Source organism: Ranitomeya imitator, chromosome 1, assembly GCF_032444005.1.
Source record: "Ranitomeya imitator isolate aRanImi1 chromosome 1, aRanImi1.pri, whole genome shotgun sequence".
Taxonomy (NCBI): Eukaryota; Metazoa; Chordata; class Amphibia; order Anura; family Dendrobatidae; genus Ranitomeya; species Ranitomeya imitator.
In genome coordinates, this window is record NC_091282.1 from 442,387,633 (window position 1) to 442,407,027 (window position 19,395).

The following is a 19,395-nucleotide window of genomic DNA, read 5'->3' on the forward strand; positions in this document are numbered from 1 at the left end:
TGTGTACAGCCAGTCTGGTTCCTGTGCTAATGACTGAAAAAGACTGGTATCCCCCCAAGCGCAGCCCTGTCTGATCATTGCAGATTTCTAGAATCCCCTGAATCTGGCCTTTGTTGTAAATCACCTGTGAATTTCCCAGCGCTATAAAAACCAAAATACTAATAATGTGAGCTGTGTACCATGTGATTAATGTGTGCATGCATGTTATACGGAGCGTGGATCTGACTTTGTATGTGTAGGAGGCTAGCAGACTACGCTGAGCCCATACTGGAACCCAGCCTGCTAGGGGTTAAGCTTTCTCCTGTTCGCTCCTTGTGCCTCCCTTTCCATTCACCTCACTAAATTGAGGAGCCGATCAGCAGGAGAGGCGTCACCGTGCCTGAATAAGGTCTCATTGCCGCACGTCACCAATCAGAAATGTGGGATTAGTCTTTGTGGTTTCTAATTGCCGTGCGGAAGATTTGGATGGGCATTCTCTGTTCTTTCTGTTTTGTTTCATGGCACCCCTAATCACTGAAAGTCTAGCCTTGTATAGTAAGTCGTCCAGTTGTCTGTATTGTATACATAAATGATCTTCCTCTCATGCAGCGCGGCTGCAGCCGTTTCCATTTTTCTGCTCCTTTAGCGTATAATGAAAGCATGTATTTTAATTTAAAGAGCTGATATCACAGCAGCGGCGATAGCACAACCTTTATTAATGAATGGAGTGGAAATTGCCGTGATCTGACAGCTTATTTGTCCAGCTTGCTATGCAGATAGGTGACTGTGATGAACACCCGGCTTTGTAGTAATCCCTGGTGACCCCCCCCATATTCTCTATATCACAGAATATGGCATAAGATCATCAGTCTGGAATGGAGATTGGCTGATGACCATTGTTGTTGTCTCCGTCATTCCATGTAGGGTATGATACCGTGAATCAAACATCATGTCTACATGTGATGTGCGCACAAGCTCATATATATATCCTTAAGGCGAAAATGTGAATTTTTTTTTTTTCTATTTTTTTTTTGGAGGGGGGGGGGGTTTGACAAATGTAGATTGTCATTAGGCTGATTACGGCCGTATTTTCCAATATTTACCTGTCTGGCTTACCTTCCGGTCTGTCCCTCATTTGTTCCCATCATGAATTGTCTGAAGGAACGCTTGCCCTGGATGATAATCTCCAGCTTGTGCCTGGAATAATAAGGGTAAATATGATAAGCAGTTGTCGATACTAAAGCATTACTGTCGGAAGGAGGCTTCAGGCCTTGTGCTGGGTGGAATGAAACAGCAGATTTCCAGCTCGCAGTCCAGTGTTACATATTCGGTACAATAAAATTACTTGTATATGAAAACATAGCCTTTCCCCGGCTCCCTCTTCTTTTTTTTTTTTTTCCTCCTGATCAGCTGATGAAGAGACTAGCAGCTCGCTGCTTTGCTGGCTTGTTAATTTTGTCCCCACTAACAGTGATTTCCGATAGCCGGCCTGCTGATAGTGGTAAGGTAAATATCTCTTTTCCTTGTCGTCTTGAAGATTGGCTAGAACTTATGTACCAGGCATGTGTAGCTGTGTAAAGCGGCTGTTCATGTTTCTGTTCATCTGAGTGCTTAAAGAAAGCAATCGCATTAACTGTTGCCTGCCTTGTCTGCTGCATTTTACACATCCAGTGCATGCTAGATAGGCTGCCTCTAATTGTCTGCTAGCTGCGGTATGATGGGTACTGCTGTTTTTTGTTTTTTTTTTTTACTCCCATAAATATTAATGCCGCTGTGTGTTTCTCGATCTGGTTCATTTTCCTTTTTTGTTCCTGTAAATGGCCAGGTTTTTGAGCGTCCTTCATGGTGATTGTGTCTGAACGCTACAAGCATGATGGAAATTGACTTTTGATTATTACGGCCTAGTCTGGAGCTGTCCCTTAGGATTTTCTTGCTTCTATTTGTTCGGCTGGCTTAGGGTGTTTGTACGGATCCGTAGGAAACGGACGTGAATCCCTTTGGCATAGGCACCTGCCAGGTTGAAGGCTTTTTCTTTACTGTTTTTATTCTCCTCATCTGAATGGGATTCTAATGACGTGAGTGTGTTTTTGTGCTGCCTGTAAATATTGCCCATGGTTGATACTGTGGAAAGTGAAGGTAATTGCCATTTGATTAGATTTCTTTTCAGCTGCAGACGACAACATTCAGATGCATAACAAGCGTATGATGTTCTTCCAGATGTGCTAGGGCTATGCGTTACAACTTGCTGTGTGCCGTGTGGATGTAGAAATCTGTGTTTAGCTGTATACATCCCAGGAAACCAACATAATGTGGACTCACTCGGTGAAAATGACTTCCAAAGTTAGGTATCAGCCGTGGTTGTGAGCCGGTCGTTCTGGCTCATGGGTTCACTATTGTCTCCTTATTCTGTGCCCGTTTCGCCTCATCGTCGTAATTGTCTCCTATTGTTACTTATGCCAATAAATAAAAACTGTTAGCATTTCTAATGAGAGCTTGAGATGAATGGATTGAATCACCTAGTCTGGGTTTAGAGGATAACCGGTTTCATTTTCCAAGTCTTTGCTAATGTTGATCGCCTGTCATAAAGCACCATTAACGTATAACCACACTTTCTAAAAAGTTTAACGTCATCATGACAGTACAAAGTTTTGATAGGTGGGATAGGTGCTGAGACCCCCATCCTTCGCTGAACCGGTTAGCAGTGCACAGCTGACCGTTGTTCTTTCTGCGTAGATACCGTTATCAAAAGGTGTTCATAAACTTTCTATTGCCTGTTCCGCCTCTTTGACTTCACTAAAACAAAGGGGGGAGGGGTGTCTCAGCATCTAGATCCCCTAACTTCTGACATGTCAAATGTTTATAAAAGTGCACTTAAACTTCCTAACCCCTTTTCCTGTATATCTAGAAGTTAATTGAAAATGTTTTCCTTTATAATCTTTTTAGACATCTGGGATGACTTGGTCTAACAGACGTCCCACCTTTTTTTCCATTGGTGATGAACCAATAAGGGTACGTTCACACACTGTGGATTTTTGCTGCAGATTTGACCAGGGTTTTCAGCCTGTTTAGTAGGAAAGGAAAATCGTTTGTAGAATACAGCATGCTGCAGAAAATCCAGACATCCGAATCTGTACAGGACTTGGCCACAATGTGTGAATGAGGCTTTACACTTTTTTCACTTGCCATGCACTGTACTTTGCTGCACGTTTTCCATGCAGTAATTACATCAGTGTAATGTGTCCATTTGAATAATGGTCATCTGCCATGTCAGATTTCACTTTGAAATGTATGAAGACACCTAAATGCATGGACCAATAAGTACGGTATATATGGCCAGGCACGCAAAGTGAATATTCAAACTCATTGAAAAAACGGTTATTAATGACTCAAAATATAGTAGACATATATTAAAACAAATATGCTTCAACTTGTGGTGCACATGCCGGAATTTACACTAACATCATCTCATCAGATCTAGGATAGTGATTATTCTATGTGGATATTACTACTATACTGGAGTTACAACACTGCAACCTAGAAGACACATGTACTATGAACAGGCCTATGTTATGTGTCCCTCAAGGTGAAGCATCTTTGTTTTTAGTTTTTATGTATTACAGTATATTTTAAGTCCTTAATAAACACTGTTATTTTTTCAAATTAGTTTGACTTTTCACTTTGCTTGCCTGCCCATATAGACTTATTAGTCCAGACATTTAGGTGTCTCCATACAGCAAGTCCACGTCATGTGAACATGCCCTAATGGCAGCCATCACCTTATCCATAGCCCCTGTAATAGATATCTGCAATATGCAATGTTGTGGTATTTAATACAGATTTATATGCTATTCTGAGCTTAAAGATCATGGCATTTTAAGAACGTGATCCACCTTCTATTAGCCATTAGTTTATATTTAGGCTGAGAAACTGCTAATCTATATCAGAGTGATCTATGCATAGTGTATTGCTCTTCTGGATTTCTTTCCCATGAGTTAAAAGCACTTTTCTTATGACTTGTGCTGTTCCCCCCCCTTATTCCTCCCTGAAAATCTGAAAAAGCCACAACTGAGTTACTATTGTCCACGTCAAAGGGACGTGTCCCCACAGTTCTGCACACTTTGGCCAGTGCGAGTGTGTTGGAACTTGCCCTATTGAGAATGGAAAGGTAGCACCATTTGTCTATTGTGATCTATAAGTGCTACCTTTCTTTCACATCATGAAATTCAGAAGCATTCAGTGTACAGTCACTAGAAATGATCCAAATTGCTAAGTTTAAAACAATATTTAAAATGTTGTTGCCTGTGTGGCCTAAGTGTAGTTATCGATCCTGTGTTCGAACCCTTGTTCTCTTTCACACACAACTTTACTGCATATTGGTTTCATTGAAGAGTTTATTACCCTGTGTCAAACCTGGAATGAAAAAAGATCACCCCTGATCTACTTTCATGTTTGTTTCTGTCAACAGGCTATCGAGGACGGAAATCTGGAAGAGATGGAAGAAGAAGTTCGGCTGAAAAAGCGCAAGCGGCGAAGAAATGTGGACAAAGAGGTTGTAAAAGATGATGGAGAAAAGCGAGAGAAAAAAAGAAGAGGACGTCCTCCAGCTGAAAAGTTATCACCAAACCCACCTAAACTAACTAAACAGATGAATGCTATAGTAGACACTGTAATAAACTACAAAGACAGGTAAGCATCTCTTGACTCAAGAAGGTAAAGTTTCAAATTCTCTATTTTACCCCATAATGTTTCGGTTCGAATTAACTCCTTCCCGACCTGTGACACAGCGTATGCGTCATGAAAGTCAGTGCCAATCCGACCTGTGACGCATATGCTGCGCCACAGAATGATCGCGTTCCTGCAGGTCGGGTGAAAGGGTTAACTGTAATTTCACCCAACCCTCCGGTGTCCTTTCGTCTTCTCCATGGGCGCCGCCATCTTCCAATATGACGAGCGCATGTGCAGTGCCTTTTACCTGCGGATTTTTCAATTAGGGTTATGGCTAGAGTTGGGATTAGGGTTAGGGGTGTGTTGGGGTTAGTGTTAGGCTTGTGGTTGGGGTTAGGGGTGTGTTGGAGTTAGGGTTGTGGTTAGGGGTGTGTTGGGGTTAGGGTTGTGATTAGGGTTATGGCTAGAGTTGGGATTAGGGTTAGGGGTGTGTTGGGGTTAGTTTTAGGCTTGTGGTTGGCGTTAGGGTTGTGGTTAGGGGTGTGTTGGGGTTAGGGTTGCGATTAGGGTTATGGCTAGAGTTGGGATTAGGGTTAGGGGTGTGTTGGGGTTAGGGTTGATGTTAGAATTGAGGGGTTTCCACTGTTAAGGCACATCAGGGGTCTCCAAACGTGACATGGCGCCACCATTAATTCCAGCCAATCTTGCGTTCAAAATGTCAAATGGTGCTCCCTCCCTTCCGAGCCCCGACGTGCACCCAAACAGTGGTTTACCCAAACATATGGGGCATAAGCGTATTCAGGAAAAATTGCACAACAACTTTGGGGGTCTAATTTCTCCTGTTACCCTTGGGAAAATTAAAAAATTATTTTTGTGGGAAAAAATGATTTTTATTTTCATTGCTCTGCGTTATAAATTTCTGTGAAGCACTTGGGGGGTTCAAAGTGCTCACCACACATCTAGATAAGTTCCTTGGGGAGGGGGGTCTAGTTTCCTAAATGGGGTCACTTGTGGGGGGTTCTACTGTTTAGGCACCTTCCGAGCCCCGATGGGTGCCCAAACAGTGGTTTACCCCCACATATGGGTTATCCGCGTACTCGGGACAAACTGGGCAACAAATATTGTGGTCCAATTTCTCCAATTTTTTAGGAAAGAAAAATTATTTATTTTCATGGCTCTGCGTTATAAACTTCTGTGAAGCACTTGGGGGGTTCAAAGTGCTCACTGCACATCTAGATAAGTTCCTTGGGGGGTCTAGTTTCCAAAATGGGGTCACTTGTGGGGGAGCTCCAATGTTTAGGCACACAGGGGCTCTCCAAATGCGACATGGTGTCCGCTAACGATGGAGATAATTTTTCATTCAAAAAGTCAAATGGCGCTCCCTCCCTTCCGAGCCTTGCCGTGTGCCCAAACAGTGTTTTACCCCCATATGTGAGGTATCGGTGTACTTAGGAGAAATTGACCAACACATTTTAGGATCCATTTTATCCTGTTGCCCATGTGGAAATGAACAAATTGAGGCTAAAAGAAATTTTTTGTGAAAAAAAAAAAGTACTTTTTCATTTTTACGGATCAATTTGTGAAGCACCTGGGGGTTAAAAGTGCTCACTATGCATCAAGATAAGTTCTTTGTGGGGTCTAGTTTCCAAAATGGGGTCTCTTGTGGGGGAGCTCCAATATTTAGGCACACAGGGGATCTCCAAACGTGACATGGTGTCCGCTAAAGATTGGTGCCAATTTTTCATTCAAAAAGTCAACTCCTTCCCTTCCGAGCCCTGCCGTGCGCCCAAACAGTGGTTCCCCCCACATATGGGGTATCGGCGTACTCGGGACAAATTGTACAACAACTTTCGGGGTCCAGTTTCTCCTTTTACCCTTGGGAAAATTAAAACAAATTGTTGCTAAAAGATCATTTTTGTGACTCAAAAGTTAAATGTTCATTTTTCCCTTCCATGTTGCTTCTGCTGCTGTGAAGCACCTGAAGGGTTAATAAACTTCTTGAATGTGGTTTTGAGTACCTTGAGGGGTGCAGTATTTAGAATGGTGTCACTTTTGGATATTTTCAGCCATATAGACCCCTCATACTGACTTCAAATGTGAGGTGGTCCCTAAAAAAAATGGTTTTGTAAATTTTGTTGTAAAAATGAGAAATCGCTGGTCAAATTTTAACCCTTATAACTTTGTAGCAAAAAAAAATTTTGTTTCCAAAATTGTGCTGATGTAAAGTAGACATGTGGGAAATGTTGTTTATTAACTATTTTGTGTCATGTAACTCTCTGGTTAACAGAATAAAAATTCAAAATTTGAAAATTGCGAAATTTTCAAAATTTTTCCCAAATTTCCAATTTTTTTCGCCCTAAATTTACCACTAACATGAAGCCCAATATGTCACGAAAAAACTTTCTCAGAATCATTAGGATCCATGGAAGCGTTCCTGAGTTATTACCTCATAAAGGGACACTGGTCAGAATTGCAAAAAATGGCCAGGTCATTAAGGTCACAATAGGCTGGGTCATGAAGGTGTTAAAGACTGAACATTTCCTGAAGTACTTGTAAAGGTACTGTCACACTGAACGATATCGCTAGCGATCCGTGACGTTGCAGCGTCCTGGCTAGTGATATCGTTCAGTTTGACACACAGCAGCGATCAGGATCCTGTTGTGATGTCGTTGGTCGCTGCAGAAAGTCCAGCACTTTATTTCGTCGCTGGACTCCCGCAGACATCGCTGAATCGGCGTGTGTGACGCCGATTCAGCGATGTCTTCACTGGTAACCAGGGTAAACATTGGGTTACTAAGTGCAGGGCCGCGCTTAGTAACCTGATGTTTACCCTGGTTACCAGCGTAAAAGTAAAAAAAAAAAACCAAACACTTCATACTTACCTTCCGTGTCTGTCCTCCGGCGCTGTACTTCTCTGCACTGGCTGTGAGCGCCGGCCAGCCGGAAAGCAGAGCTGTGACGTCACCGCTGTGCTTTCCGGCCGCTTTGCTCACAGTCAGTGCAGGAAAGCACAGCGCTGAGGACAGACAGCAGAAGGTAAGTATGAAGTGTTTGTTTTTTTTACTTTTAGGATGGTAACCAGGGTAAACATCGGGTTACTAAGCGCGGCCCTGCGCTTAGTAACCCGATGTTTACCCTGGTTACCGGCATCATTGGTCGCTGGAGAGCTGTCTGTGTGACAGCTCTCCAGCGACCAAACAGCGACGCTGCAGCGATCGACATCGTTGTCTGTATCGCTGCAGCGTCGCTGAGTGTGAAGGTACCTTAAGTCTTTTGCATTTCTTATCAATTAAGAATCGTGCTTGTCTTGTATAATTGTTTATATACAGTGGTGTTCAAAAGTCCTGCATAGGATAAATTGATTTTTTCAAGTTTTAAACGTTTTCTGTCGAATATTTTCGATGCTAATATGACATATTATATATCGTTTTGTTCAGAATACAATTTTGCATTCTTTCCCTGTAATATTTTTAGCTTTTGAAGCAGTTTTGCCTGAAATTATTGCAACAATATGGGAATTGAAAGCAGAACTAAACATTGTACAGCTTCAGATCCAAAATTAGCCAATCACAGATGAGGTTCTTGTGGCCAATCATAACCTGGATATGGCAGCCAATCACATTGCATTACATTGCATCACATCTGTTGCTTTGTTTGTTTGTTTCATCTGTTGGTCTATCTAGTGAATCATACTGTAGAGTTTTATGATGGGATCCTTCAGATTTTTGCCAGCGGAGGATCGTGTGCGAGTTGTGGTGCTACATGAAGAGGGTTATACTGGCCCCCAGATCGCAAGGAAAGTCGGCTGTAATCAGAGTACAGTACTAAGAATTTTGCAGAAACATAAGCAGCTTGGAATTACCCAGGACAGGCCCAGATCTGGTCGGCCCAGAAAGTCAACTGAAAGGGAGGATAGAGTACTGATAAGAACATCCCTTGCCAATCGAAAGCTCACCTCTCCTCAGCTTCTGCGAGAATGGTAAGAAAAGTGCAATATTGAGGTAGCAACATCAACTGTTAGGAAGAGATGTTTGGAAGCAGGATTGAGAGGGTGCAAGGCCCGAAAGAAGCCATTGATGACAGCCATACAAAGACAAAGGCGAAAACTGTGGGCATTGAAATAGTTAAAATGGAGGAAGGAGGAGTGGGGAAAAAGTGCTATTTAGTGATGAAAGCACTTTTTGCATTTTAGGAAATGATGGCAAGTCTTATGTGAGAAGGTTCCGACATGAAGAGTACAAGCCAGAGTGTTTGAGCTCCTCTGTGAAACATCCGATGAAAGTAATGGTCTGGGGCTGTATGGCAGCCAATGGTGTTGGAAGGCTTCATATTGTGGAGGGTATGGTCAATGCAAAAAAATACATAGACATCCTTAATAAGAAAATGCTGCCTTCTGCTCAACACTCTGAATTAAATAAAAAATAATAAATCTTAAAAAGTAAAATTTAAGTCTGGGTGAACTTGCATTGGAAGTTAGTGAACTTAGAAACCTGTTCACCATTCTACACACTGTACTAGTGTAGGTATGGTTATGCTGTAAAAAAATTATCAAAAATGCACATACCATAACAATTTATACACTTGGGACATTCAAAAATGAGTATGGCATACAATGAGGGATTACAAAAACATATATGTTCCACCAGTTTCACTGTAGAGATGCAGAAGTATGAAACATATAGTTTTCTTCACGCCTATGCAGGACTTTTGAACACCACTGTAAATGTTGTACCATTTATTTCAACTTTTTACTTGTTGCTTAACCCCTTCACCCCGGAGCTTTTTTCGTTTTTCGCTCCCTTTCTTCCCAGAGCCATAAGTTTGGTTTTTTTTTTTTGTTTTTTTTTTCTTTTTCCGTCAATTTGGCCAAGTGAGGTCTTGTTTTTTGCGTGACGAGATGTACCGTACTTTTGAATGACACCATTGGTTTTACCATGTTGTGTACTCGAAAAGGGAAAAAAATTCCAAGTGCGGTGAAATTAAAAAAAAAAAAAAAGTGCACTCCCACACTTGTTTTTTGTTTGACTTTTTTTATTCCATTCACTAAATGCTAAAACTGACCTGCCATTATGATTCTCCAGGTCATTACGAGTTCATAGACACCAAACATGTCTAGGTTCTTTTTCTATGTGGTGAAAAAAAATTCAAAAAAAAAATGCATCTACTATATAATTGTCTAAGGGTCACTTCCGTTTTTCTGTCTTTCTGTCTGTCTCGGAAATCCCAAGTCGCTGATTGGTCGCGGCAAAACAGCCACGACCAATCAGCGACGGGCACAGTCCGGCGGCGAAATGGCCGCTCCCTACTCCCCTGCAATCAGTGCCCCCTCCAGTCGGCGCACACACAGGGTTAATGGCAGCGTTAACGGACCGCTTTATGCCGCGGTGTAATGCAGTCCGTTAACGCTGCTATTAACCCTGTGTGACCAACTTTTTACTATTGATGCTGCCTATGCATCATCAATAGTAAAAAGATCTAATGTTAAAAATAATAATAATAATTAAAAAAAACATTATACACTCGCCTTCTGGATCCAGCCCAGGCCTTTCCCACTCCTCGCGACACTCCGGTGACCGGTCCCAAGAGTGCATTGCGGTCTCGCGAGATGATGACATAGCGGTCTCGCGAGACCGCTACGTCATCACCTCGCGAGACCGCAATGCACTCTTGGGACCGGAGCATCACGAGGAGCATCGGTAAACGCTGGCTGGATCCGGGTTGCCGACGGAGGGTGAGTATATAACTATTTTTTATTTTAATTCTTTTTTAACAGGGATATGGTAGTCACCATTCCCGGTGACTACCTCTTGAAGCTCATCAAGAAAATGCCAAGAGTGTGCAAAGCAGTCATAAAAGCAAAAGGTGGCTACTTTGAAGAACCTAGAATATAAGACATAATTTCAGTTGTTTCACACTTTTTTGTTAAGTATATAATTCCACATGTGTTAATTCATAGTTTTGATGACTTCAGTGTGAATTTACAATTTTCATAGTCATGAAAATACAGAAAAATCTTTAAATGTGAAGGCGTCCATACTTTTGGTCTGCACTGTGTGTGTGTGTGTGTGTGTGTGTGTGTGTGTGTGTATATATCTATCTATATATATATATATATATATATATATATATATATATATATATATATATACACATACACACACACACACACACACACACACACACACACACGCATATATATATATATATATATATATATATATATATACACACACACTCACACGCCATTTTCCGATAACCGTAGCGTCTCCATTTTTCGTGATCTTGGGTTGGGTGAGGGCTTATTTTTTGCGTGCTGAGCTGACATTTTAGGCTATGTGCACACGTCAGGATTTCTTGCAGAAATTTCCTGAACAAAACCGGACATTTTCTGCAACCACTGCAGTGAAGCAGCATTATATTGTTAAAACCAGAAGTTTACATACACTATATAAAAATACACACATGCATGTTTTTCTCAGTATCTGACATGAAATCAAAATAAACCTTTCCAGTTTTAGGTCAGTTTGGATTACCATAATTATTTGCCAAATGCCAGAATGAGAGAGCATGTTTTAAAGCATTTTTATTACTTACTGCAAAGTCAAACGTTTACATAGACGAAGAATACTGTGCCTTTAAACAAACCTGGACTGCCAAAGGATGATGTGTGTTTCGAAGCTTCTGATAGGTTTTTGGCAAAATCTTAGAGACACACCTGTGGATGTATTTTAATGCACCTGAAACACACTTCTTCTTTGTGTAGCATCATGGGAAATTGTAAAGAAATCAGCCAAGATATCAGAGAAGTGTGGACTTGCACAAGTCTAGCTCATCCTTGGATATAATTTCAAGATACCTGAAGGTTCCTCGTTCATCGGTACAAACAATGACACACAAGTACAAACAAGATGGGAATGTCCAGCCAACATACCGCTCAGGAAGGATATGGGTTCTGTGTCCCAGAGATAAACGTGCTATGGTCCGACATGTGCATATCATCCCAAGGACAAAAGCAATAGACCTTGTGAAGATGATGGCGGAAGCTGGAAAGGCTAAGTTCAGATTAGCGTTTTGGAGCTCTGCAAAGGGCTGCGTATGTCCTCCGTTAAGCCCCGCCTACTTTTGCATGCATCCTACCTATCTTTAACAATGGGTACGCAGGACACGCGGATGTATGCTGTTGCGTTGTTTTGACGCACCCGCCGACTGCACGGGAATGCAACTAGTTGCGTTTTGTGCGGACGGTTGGTGCGTCAAAAAGATACAGCCGCATTTCCTGCGTACCCAATGTTAAAGATGGGTACCCAGGACGCATGCAGAAGTATGTGGAAGTAGGTAGTGCTTAACGGAGGACGTACGCAGCCATCCATAAAGCCCCCCGAACGCTAATCTGAACCTGGCCTAAGATTGTGTCAATATCCACAGTGAAAGAGTACTGTGTCAACATGGGCACTTTGCCAGGAAGAAGCCATTACTCCAAAAGAAACACAAAAAAGTCAGATTAATGTTTGCAAATGCACACCGGAACAAAGACCTTCATTTTTGCAGACATGAGCGAATATACTCGTTACTCAGGTGTCCTCTGAGTATTTTTTAGTGCTCGGAGATTTAGTTTTCCTCACCTCAGCTGAATGATTTACATCTGTTAGCCAGCATAAGTACATGTGGGGGTTGCTAGGGATAAATGTTTATTTTTTCCTTCAACATTTTAAATATCTGTGCGAAGCACCGGAAGGGTTACTTGAGGGTGCAATTTTTAGAATGGTGTCACTTTTGAGTATTTTCTGTCATATAGACCCCTCAGTCACTTCAAATGTGTGGTGGTCCCTAAAAAAAAAGATTTTGTTCGAAAAATGAGAAATCGCTGGTCCACTATTAACCCCCCACAACTTCCTAACAAACAAAAAGTTTCAAAAATTGTGCTGATATAAAGTAGACATGTGGGAAATGTTGTTTAAGGTAACTATTTTGTTTGAAATTTGCAAGCTTTTTGTGAAATTTCCAATGTTATTTTTTTACAAATAAGCATCATATCGAAGATTTACCACTATCATGAAGTACAATATGTCACAAGAAAACAGTCTCAGTATCAGCAGGATCCATTGAAGCGTTCCAGAGTTATGACCTCAAAGTGACAGTGGTCAGAGTTGTAAAAAGTTTGCTTGGTCAGGAAGGTGAAAACCGGTTTCGGTGTGAAGGGGTTAAATCGTCTTTAAATATACTTCCTGATCATGTCTGTGAGAATATGCATTTGGATTATGTGTACATAATGTCATTTTATTTAGACTGGTTAAGTCTGAAACCTGCCTGAATAAAGTGCTCAGAAAACATGCACAATAGGGCACACATACATTCTACTCTCTATTCATATGTTCAGTCTTCTAACACTTTCAGATTTCCAAAGAAGCCAAATGGTTAAAAGTGAGCTGACCATTCTTAAGAAGTTTACAACTTTAAAGATGCTCCGTACTTTAGCACATAGGTCAATGGGAAGGCTGAAAAGATGGCTGGACATCGTGGTTAGCGTTTTGCCTGAAAAACCGCTATTTATGGATTTTTTATTTATTTTTTTTAAAGCCATGAAACGCTAAAAAATGGTGAAATGGCACCCAATGGCAACTACCATTACCACATGGTGCCAGAACCCTCGCTATCAGCAGGGCGCCTTCCACTGTCCTGTAGTCTTGGATGTGTCCTGATCTGACAGGTTGCAGTGCCGCTAGCCAAGTCTATTGTTCCTGCGGCAGGGGCATCAGGCACATGTCTCGGCTGAGCCTAGCTCTGTGCAGAAGTGACACATTCTGGTGACACGCTCTGCCGCTATAGGAATAGTGGCCGTATGCGCTGGCCACTCGTGTCAATGCTTCTCTCCCCTCCCCTGTTACAGCTTCTCCAGGGGCTCTAGTGAGTGTGCCGAACACAAAGCCTTTGAGCACCGCCCGTTCATTGTGCAGTCTTCCCTCTCTGCGGCAGGCATCGCTTGTTGCCTGGAAACAGTAGTAGCAGTAGTGTGTGCGCTGTGAGCACAGCAAGGCTTATATTTATTGCCGAGTGAATGGACAGCATCATGTGCACATATGAACATTCTTTTCTTTAGCAGGCAGTGACTGGTCATAGACACACACAACCCAGGAAATGTCAGTATGCATGTTAGTATGGTGATTGACAATCATGGACAACAAATGAAATGTCCAATAGAATGTCTTTGTGTCCTATATCAGACAAAAGAAGATAAATATATTGGGTGTCTAGTTTTCTCCACTAGGTGGCATCACCTGCAGAACAACCTCTTTGGTCACAATAGTTGATGCTATGATTTTACGAAGAATTCATATCTGTAATAGGTGTATTCGGCACATTGTAGTGTATGATTTGTGCCTTTTTTATATATTGTCCCAGATGTCATCTGATGATTTATTTAAGCACATTTGGCACGTATAATCTATAAAGGTGCATGGTTCGTTTTTAATTTGTTCAAAGATTTTTTCTTAATTGCTTTCAAATTCTGTTTTTTCTTTTGGTACAGCTCTGGACGGCAGCTAAGTGAAGTTTTTATACAGCTTCCTTCTAGAAAAGAGTTACCAGAATACTATGAATTAATCCGCAAACCAGTTGACTTCAAAAAAATTAAGGTAAAACATCTGCACTGTTCTCTAAAGCAGGTAGATGGGTATTTTTGTGTCTTATCAAACTAATTTACACAATGACTCTGCACATAGCGTGCAGTACTAGTTGCTTTACTTCAACATGGGTGTGTATATCCCTTGGTTATTGGGGAGACGTGGCAAGCTTTGAAAAATATCGGTCTGCTACATGGAAGTAAATGTGGGAACTGCCCTATATTGGCAGCCTGTTCAGGCAAAATCATTAAAAGGGTTGTCCGCTACTTGGGGAGAACGTTATCAGAGTATAATAACTGCTATACTTCAGTGCCGACATTGTTCTAGTGGTCTGGGGTTACGTGACTTTGTCTGCAGGGCTCACATGACATAATGTCACGCAAGCCCTGGGAGAGACAGTGACAACACCGCTGGAACTGTGCTGACATCGGAGGAGAGTATAGCTATTATTTCCTAAGGGGGTAACTACTGATTGGGATTGGGTTGTCGACTCATGGACAAGACTTTTAGCATTAAATTACTCTTTGTAATCATTACAAGTGTTTGACGCCTGGATGCTGTAACCATGTTGCTTATTTGTCAAAGATTCTTGAAACGTGCAGTTCATAACAGATATTGTGAATGAGATATACATTTTCAGAAAACTATAGGGAAGGAGTCAATGTCCCGTGTGTATAAATAGTGATTTTCTGGTTTTGGAAACCCCCTGTTCTGGTTGCAGATTAATTTAATAGAAACAAACTGTGCTTTTCTTGCTTTTCCTTGGTCTGCTGCTGACACTTCACTGCTGTTTGCGGTGCCTGTTATTGTCTACTCGGCTGAAGTCGCATCAACAGTGCTGCAGCCAATCATTAAGGCACCACTCTGGTGGGGATGCTTTGTTTTTTTTTTTCTCTCATCGCTGGAGTGGTACCACTAATGCATGTTACCTGTCCCTAGTAATATACTTACCAGCCGCCGTCTCCAGCCTGAACCGACCATCTTTTAATTGCTAAAATATTTTTTTTTACAATTGAGATACATTAAAAATTTTACACCGTTTTGACTTTTATAACCTCCATATCTGCTGACTGCAGAATGAGATAACTGGGTCAGCCACATTTTCTTTATTTTATCAGATGTCTAGAGGACATAATTTTGCAGCACTTACTATTATACAGCTATGACAGGCTCTGCTCCTGTTACTGCAGCTTTCCTCACTGACCGCACAGATCTCCAGTCCATACAATGACTGCTGGTGGAGGAGCATGTGACCAGACCTGTCCAGCAGCCTTGTCCAATGGAAATCCTCACATGAGAAAATGGCGTTTCTCCTGGAGGAGACTGCTGGACAGGTCTGGTCACATGCTCCTCCACCAGCAGCCATTGTACAGTCATGGCCAAAAGTATTGACACCCCTGCAATTCTGTCAGATAATACTCAGTTTCTTCCTGAAAATGATTGCAATCACAAATTCTTTGGTATTATCTTCATTTAATTTGTCTTAAATGAAAAAACACAAAAAAGAATGAAGCAAAAAGCAAAACATTAATCATTTCACACAAAACTCCAAAAATGGGCCAGACAAAAGTATTGGCACCCTCAGGCTAATACTTGGTTGCACAACCTTTAGCCAAAATAACTGCAACCAACCACTTCCGGCAACCATCAATGAGTTTCTTACAATGCTCTGCTGGAATTTTAGACCATTCTTCTTTGGCAAACTGCTCCAGGTCCCTGATATTTGAAGGGTGCCTTCTCCAAACTGCCATTTTTAGATCTCTCCACAGGTGTTCTATGGGATTCAGGTCTGGACTCATTGCTGGCCACCTTAGAAGTCTTCAGTGCTTTCTCTCAAACCATTTTCTAGTGCTTTTTGAAGTGTGTTTTGGGTCATTGTCCTGCTGGAAGACCCATGACCTCTGAGGGAGACCCAGCTTTCTCAAACTGGGCCCTACATTATGCTGCAAAATTTGTTGGTAGTCTTCAGACTTCATAATGCCATGCACACGGTCAAGCAATCCAGTGCCAGAGGCAGCAAAGCAACCCCAAAACATCAGGGAACCTCCGCCATGTTTGACTGTTGGGACTGTGTTCTTTTCTTTGAATGCCTCTTTTTTTCTCCTGTAAACTCTGTTGATGCCTTTGCCCAAAAAGCTCTACTTTTGTCTCATCTGACCAGAGAACATTCTTCCAAAACGTTTTAGGCTTTTTCAGGTAAGTTTTGGCAAACTCCAGCCTGGCTTTATGTCTCGGGGTAAGAAGTGGGGTCTTCCTGGGTCTCCTACCATACAGTCCCTTTTCATTCAGACGCCAACGGATAGTACGGGTTGACACTGTTGTACCCTCGGACTGCAGGGCAGCTTGAACTTGTTTGGATGTTAGTCGAGGTTCTTTATCCAACATCCGCACAATCTTGCGTTGAAATCTCTTGGCAATTTTTATTTTCCGTCCACATCTAGGGAGGTTAGCCACAGTGCCATGGGCTTTAAACTTCTTGATGACGCTGCGCACGGCAGACACAGGAACATTCAGGTCTTTGGAGATGGACTTGTAGCCTTGAGATTACTCATGCTTCCTCACAATTTGGTTTCTCAAGTCCTCAGACAGTTCTTTGGTCTTCTTTCTTTTCTCCATGCTCAATGTGGTACACACAAGGACACAAGACAGAGGTTGAGTCAACTTTAATCCATGTCAGCTGGCTGCAAGTGTGATTTAGTTATTGCCAACACCTGTTAGATGCCACAGGTAAGTTACAGGTGCTGTTAATTACACAAATTAGAGAATCATCACATGATTTTTCGAACAGTGACAATACATTTGTCCACCCCCTTTTTTATGTTTGGTGTGGAATTATATCCAATTTGGCTTTAGGACAATTCATTTTGTTTTTTCATTTAAGACAAATTAAATGAAGATAATAAAAACAAAGAATTTGTGGTTGCAATCATTTTCAGGAAGAAAATGAGTATTATCTCACAGAATTGCAGGGGTGTCAATACTTTTGGCCATGACTGTATGGACTGGAGATCTGTGCGGTCCGTGAAGAAAGCTGCAGTAACAGGAGCAGAGCCTGTCATAGCTGTATAATAGTACAGTCATGGACAAAAATTTTGAGAATGAGACAAATATTAATTTTCTCTGTTGCCCATGACGGCACCACGGAGAGAGGGGATCCGCCCACCAAGGACAGGAAACCTACGGATAAAAAGGCGGTACCACTCTCCTGCATCAGTTGGTTTCCTGTCCTTGATGGGAGACCTACGGACTTACCAGATCGACATTGGAATTCCGGGGCCAACCAGTCCGACTCAGGCAGCTGGGGTCCCTCTGCCTCGGCTGGGGTGGTGACCTGAAGCGCCACCGCTGGGGGCTAGTGGGCCTACAGGGTGTGCGGGGGAGGTGACGAGGAGTTCGCAGTCACCTCCCCAGGTAAGATGCAGCAGCGGCAACATCCAGCGCGACCCTCCCTAAAACAAGCGTCAGTCTGCACGCTGCACCGCCATCGGGCGTGCAGAACAGCGCGCTAGGGACTGCATAGGACCGGGGGCGCCGGTCAGCAGCGCCATATCTGCACTCCGGGCGCCATCTTGAAAGTTCGGCGCATGCCCGGGAACTGGGCTGGTCTCGCGAGGCGGCCGGAGCTTCTGCGCAGGTTGCCGCTCGGGCGCATAGTACGGTCTGCGCAGGTGCCGCAAAGGCTCGACTGCGCAGGCGCCGGTGTTCGGCGCTCCTCGCCGTCGGCCGGGCGCTACTGCGCAAGCGCAATAAAAAAATAAAAAAAAGCGGCGGGAAGGCTTAAATGGGAGAAACTACATCCTCCCAGTGGCTCTGCAATATTAGTCAGGAGCCTCAAGAGCTAATAGTCGCCGCAGCGCCAGCGCAGCACGCGTTATTAAGGCAGCAACCGCAGACCAGCAGCAGTATGAGCGACCCGGCATCACCCTTGCCAGAATCACCTCCACCTGTAGCGTCGTCGCAGCAGAAAGGACACCAGGACACCAGCAAAGAATGCCAAAGGTCCCAACACAGTAAGGAGTCCAGTACGGCGTCGGGGAAAAAGCCAGAGGCAGAGAATCCCCAATCGGTATTTATGGGTCCTGGAGGTGGTAAGTGGATCTTCGTGAAAGTCGGAGACAGGAAGATTATTATTTGTCTCTTTTAGGGGAGGAAAAGCGTAGGTAAAACAAAGCACAAAATTTGTGCCATCTGTAGAGAGGATCTTCCACCCGCCTGGGAGAAGAGACTATGCAATACTTGCATACAGCAGACTGTATCTGAAAGCCTTCCTGGGTTTGCAACCGACCTAAAAAACCTGATTAAGGAGCAAGTGGAAGACACCTTTAGATCACTAAAAAGTGGAACAAAACGGAGAAAGACCAGACACAGGTCCCTGTCTCCAGTCTCAAAATCCGACAGCGATAGTGAGAGTTCAGTGTCCTCCAACTCTTCCTCCTCATCTTCATCATCCACTTCTTCCTCGGGGGGGGTATAACTGTTTCCCACTAGAGGACACCGATGGCCTCATAAAGGCATTGAGAAGTACTATGGGGTTAGTAGACTCCCACCCTAAAAAATCGGTACAAGACCTCATCTTTGGGGGCCTGGAACAAAAAAAGAGCAGAGCTTTTCCGCTTAATGACGCAATTGCAGCTTTAATTAAAAAAGAATGGAGAAAACCCATGAAAAAGACTCTTCTATCTCCAAAAAGGAAGTACCCCTTTGAGGATGAATCCTGCTCCTTTTGGGAGAAGGCCCCCAAATTAGACGTAGCAATTGCTAAAGCCTCAAAAAAATTCGCTCTCCCGTTTGAGGACATGGGGGTCCTAAAAGACCCTATGGACAAGAAGGCGGACGCCTTTCTCAAAGCCTCTTGGGAGGCAGCGGGAGGAGGCCTAAAACCGGCAGTAGCAGCGGCATGTACTTCACGCTCCCTAATGATTTGGTTGAACCAACTAGAGGGTCAATTAAAGGGAAAAACTTCCCGGGACTCAATGCTGAATACATTACCAGTAATGAGGGGGGCCGCGGCTTTCCTGGCTGATGCCTCGGCCGACTCCATCAGACTAGCCGCCAGGTCAGCAGTGTTTGCTAATGCGGACAGGCGCGCCCTCTGGCTTAAGAACTGGCCAGGCGACCTGCAAACGAAAAC

At 43.0% G+C, this 19,395-nt stretch overlaps 1 protein-coding gene across 11 annotated transcripts in view; it reads left to right on the forward strand.

Moving 5' to 3' along the window:
- The window catches only part of SMARCA2 (SWI/SNF related BAF chromatin remodeling complex subunit ATPase 2), a 461,498-nt gene that overhangs the window by 392,674 nt on the left and 49,429 nt on the right, over window positions 1–19,395 (forward strand). For 7 of the 11 annotated variants that reach the window (XM_069763977.1, XM_069764038.1, XM_069763970.1 and 4 more), the window contains 3 exons: window positions 2,923–2,988; window positions 4,445–4,665; window positions 14,171–14,276. In XM_069763977.1, the coding sequence (XP_069620078.1) occupies window positions 2,923–2,988; window positions 4,445–4,665; window positions 14,171–14,276 (393 nt within the window). The remainder of the gene's footprint in view (window positions 1–2,922; window positions 2,989–4,444; window positions 4,666–14,170; window positions 14,277–19,395) is intronic. The other 4 variants (XM_069764056.1, XM_069764011.1, XM_069764020.1 and 1 more) reach the window with 1 other exon arrangement.